Source organism: Plasmodium gaboni, chromosome 6 (genome assembly GCF_001602025.1).
Source record: "Plasmodium gaboni strain SY75 chromosome 6, whole genome shotgun sequence".
Lineage (NCBI taxonomy): Eukaryota > Apicomplexa > Aconoidasida > Haemosporida > Plasmodiidae > Plasmodium > Plasmodium gaboni.
In genome coordinates, this window is record NC_031486.1 from 700,416 (window position 1) to 705,012 (window position 4,597).

At 18.6% G+C, this 4,597-nt stretch overlaps 2 protein-coding genes across 2 annotated transcripts; one reads left to right on the forward strand and one right to left on the reverse strand.

Annotated features, from left to right (window-relative positions):
- Positions 1-1,326: 1,326 nt before the first annotated feature.
- On the forward strand, positions 1,327-2,028 carry PGSY75_0619900 (putative splicing factor 3A subunit 2; the record flags this gene model as incomplete). The annotated part of the gene is made up of 1 exon (XM_018784778.1): positions 1,327-2,028. One exon carries the CDS (start codon positions 1,327-1,329, stop codon positions 2,026-2,028), a length of 702 nt encoding a protein of 233 aa, XP_018642832.1.
- A 568-nt stretch (positions 2,029-2,596) lies between these two features.
- PGSY75_0620000 (hypothetical protein) lies at positions 2,597-4,234 on the reverse strand (the record flags this gene model as incomplete). Its single annotated transcript, XM_018784779.1, has 1 exon — positions 2,597-4,234. One exon carries the CDS (start codon positions 4,232-4,234, stop codon positions 2,597-2,599), a length of 1,638 nt encoding a protein of 545 aa, XP_018642833.1.
- Positions 4,235-4,597: the final 363 nt, after the last annotated feature.

The window sequence follows — 4,597 nt, forward strand, 5'->3', positions numbered from 1 at the left end:
TTTTTATTTTTTTTTTGATTTTTTTTTTTCTTTTTTTTTTTTTTTTTTTTTTTTTTTTTTTTTTTTTTTTTTTTTTTTTTTTTTTTTTTTTTTTTTTTTTTTTTTTTTTTTTTTTTTTTTTTTTTTAGTGTATTTTGTGTGTATAGGGTAAATATTTATTTATGCCTCACATGATTCACAATACATTTTACTATTATCATTTTTTTTTTTTTTTTACAATATAATAAAATTATTCATTCAATAGGTGAATATAATTAACATAAAATATATATGTATTTATTTTCCTTTCCTTTTATTATTATTAATACTAGTATTAATAATTATTTTAATGGTTATATTATATATATTATTATATATATTTTTTTGTATTTATAAAAAACATTTTTTTCTTAAATTATTAAAACCATTAATTTTTATCAAGTCTCTCCTTCTTAATTTTACAGTCGTGAATTATATGTATCTCATTTATTCTTTCTTTTTTAATAATTCAAGGTAAACGTTTTTATATTTTATCATATTATTATGGTTCACAAAGTGTTGTATATATAAATATACATATTATATATTATATATATGTATTTTTTTTTTTAATAATAAAAATTTAATTTATAAAAATAAATAAAACAAAAAAATAATAATTTAATGAGATAAAAGCATAAATATGTAATGAATTATTCTGTTTATTTTAAAATAAAAACGAAAAAAAAAATATATAATAAATAATGGCGAGGAAGAATCCTTATAAATATACATATAATTTTATTGAGTCAATATAAGTATTATAAAAAATATTATATATGTATTATATATATACATAATATATATAGAATATTGGCGGAAAAATATTTTTTTAAAAAAAAAAAAAAATTATATATTAATATAATTTTAATAATTTCAGGATCTTTATTTATAAAAAAAAAATTAAGTTAAAATTCTTATTTTTCTTTATATATATATATATATATATATATTTTTTTTTTCCAAATTTTTTTAAGATATATAATATGTATATATATATTTTATCTATAACATTTATATTTTAAATTAAAAAAAAATAAAATAATACATAAAAGATAAACATAATTATATAATAATATTATTATATAATTAAATAATTGAATGAATATTATATATATGTTAAAAATGATGAATGAATTATTTTACATGTTAACTAAATGTAAAATATAAGAATAATATATATATTATCAAAGAAACAATAAAATTTTTATGATATTTTTTAAAGTAAAACATGTATGAATAATACATGTAATATATATATATATATATATATATTTTTACATAATATATAAATTATAATTTTAAAAGATGGATTTTCAGAATCGTGTTGGACATAAAACAGGTAGTGGTATGCCACTATCAAGAGAAGATATAAATCAAGAGAGAAGAGAACGATTAAAACAGCTAGCTTTAGAAAATATTGATATTACTAAAGATCCATATATTTTAAAAAATAATGTTGGTATGTTTGAATGTAAATTATGTTTAACTCTTCATAATAATGAGAGTTCTTATTTATGTCATACTCAAGGAAAAAAACATCAAATGAACCTTGCTCAAAGATTATTAAAGGAAAAAAATGAAATAACTACTAATAGATTAAATAAACCTGTAAGTGAACCAAGAAAAATTGTTAAAATAGGCAAACCAAGATATGATGTTACAAGAGTACGAAATAAAAAAAATCAACTTGGAATATTATTTGAATTATCTTTCCCAAATATTAAAGAAAATACTAAACCAAAATTTAGATTTATGTCGTCTTTTGAACAAAAAATTGAAGCACCTGATAAAAAATATCAGTATCTCTTATTTGCTGCAGAACCTTATGAAACTATAGCTTTTAAAATACCAAACATAGATATTGATGAAAATGAAGGCTTTTACTATAAGTGGTTTGATAAAAAAAAAATTTTTGTTATGCAAATACATTTTCAAAATGCATTTCCTCCAGGACATATTAATTTACGTGAACATTCTAATTTTTTATCATCTACCAATAGATGGTAATTATATTTTTTATAAAATTTTACATCTTGTTAAATATATTTTTTTGTGATTTTATTCTTTAATATATATATGTTCATAGATATATGTGTATATATATATATATTTTTCTTTTTTTCCATACACAAGTATTTTTTATTATAAATATTTTTTTATGTCCAATAAGGAAACATACAATATATATATATATAATCTATGTTTTTCTATATATAATTAATTTTACAACATATATTTTTAAATATATATTTGTTATTTTAAATTTATATTTTAACAACTAGTATGTTATCCTATTAATTGGAAAAATATGTGTTCCTACTATGCGTAAAATAATAGGAGTATATAAAAAGAATTCATCCAAAATAATAAAGTATGTAAAAAGTTTATAAAATAATTGCATAATTAATAAATATATAAATAAATAAATAAGAAAAAATGTATATATACATATTTCTAGGTTTATACATTATAACAGACATAAATATAAACAATTCCTACAAATGAGTACATATATATATATATATATATTTTTATTTTTTTATAAATTTCAATTATATGAATAGTTAAGGTTTTATTACAAAATGTATATAACAAATAACATTAATAAAAAGAAATATTTTATACTAGAATATATTGAAGAACCAAACATAAGAATTGTTGTATATAATTTACATTTTTCAATATCTTTTTTAATCAAAGAATTTTTTACTTCTTGAATAATTTGTTCTTTTCTTTTTAGATTCTTCATAATTTTTTTAATTTCTTCTTTTTTTATATCTTCAGATTTTACTTTCGAGCATTCATTGAGAAAATCGTCTAATTTTGATATTGTTACTTCTCCTTCATTAGTTCTATTGAATGTTATAAAATTATCCGCAAGATTAATATTATTATCTATAACGTATTGTAAAGTTTTAGATATATTCGTATTCATATCATAATTTTTATTTTTTAAGTTTTCTTTATTAGATGAATTAAACCAATGACTATATTTAACCAACTCTTTTATATATTCATCTTGAGATAAAAGTTTTCCAGATTCATTATCTTCTAATAATTCATTCATGTTATAATTAGTAAAATAATTTGATCTTACTTCTGCAACTTCATTTGTATCAGTTGTTTGTTCACTGGCAAAAAATGATATATTTATATTAGCAAGGTCATTTCCCATTTTAGGATTTTCAAATGTTAAAAAAATTGATATAGATCCATTAGTAAAATTTTCTTTTCTTATATCAACATGATAAGTGTACATGAGAGTTATATATTTCATAATATTGACATATAATTCATTACTTCGAGAAACCTCAGAAACTATTCTATTAATTTTAGTGTATAATTTGTTGTCATCATTAACTAAATGTTCTATATCATACGTATCATTATTATCTATTTTCATATCCATATTATCTAATTCTAAATCTTCTAGTTTTTTGTATATTCCTTGCATATCATTTTCCTTTTTGTTTATCTCTTCCAAATCTTTCTGTCTCTTTTGTTCATCATCTAATTTTTTCTTCATTCTTTCTTCAAATTCAATTTCTTCCTTCTTTCTTTGGGCATCCCTTAATTCCTTTTTCTTTCTTTCTTCTTCTTCAATATCCTTTCTTCTTCTTTCTTCATCTTCAATTTCCTTTTTCCTTCTTTCTGCTTCTTCTAACTCTTTTTGCTTTTGTAATTCATTTTCTAGATCTACATATTTTTGTATTTGTTCTTCAAAATCTTGCTTCTCTTTTTTATGAGGTAATAAATTATCATCTGTTCTTTTTATGGGTTTATATCCTTCTACAAACATATCTTCCTCAGGGTCTCTAGGGGGGGGCCTAAATTTAGATTGTGCTCTCCATTTTCTGTATTCAATAGTATTTTTTATTTTATCAGTATAAATTTTATCTGATAGTGTAATAACTTTTTCATCATTTGTACCTGTATTAGAACTTGCATCATTTTGTATATTAAATAGTTCATTTTCTCTAAAATCTGACGCATTATCCCTTCCTTTAGCTAGATCTTCTATATCACTATATGGTGAGGGTCTTAAATTGTTGTGAATTCCGTTGTCTGCATTAGGTCTATAAATATCATTATATTTATTCATACTATAAGAATCCATTCCATGACGTTGATCATCATCTTTGGAAAGAACAACGGGAAATTTTGATGGAAAGAATACCAAAAAAAATAATGATACATAAATTAGCTTCTGCATTTTTCAAAAATATATAATAGAATTTATTGTATTATATATAAATATATATTATTTATTAAAATAAAAAAAAAAATATATAAATATATGAATATATAAATTTAATTTAAAAAAATTCATTCCTTAAAGGAAAATTATATTCTATTAAAATATATGTATAAATTAAGTTCAAAAATGTTTATAAAAATATATTCTATATAAAAAAAAAAAAAAAAAAAATTTATACATATAAATTATCCAATTTTTATTTAGTTATGTTTTCATAATTATGATTATGTATCTAGGAATAATTTATTCACATAGGCTTTTTTTTTTTTTTTTTTTTTTTTTTCTCATTTTGGTTATATGGTAATATATTTTTTTCAT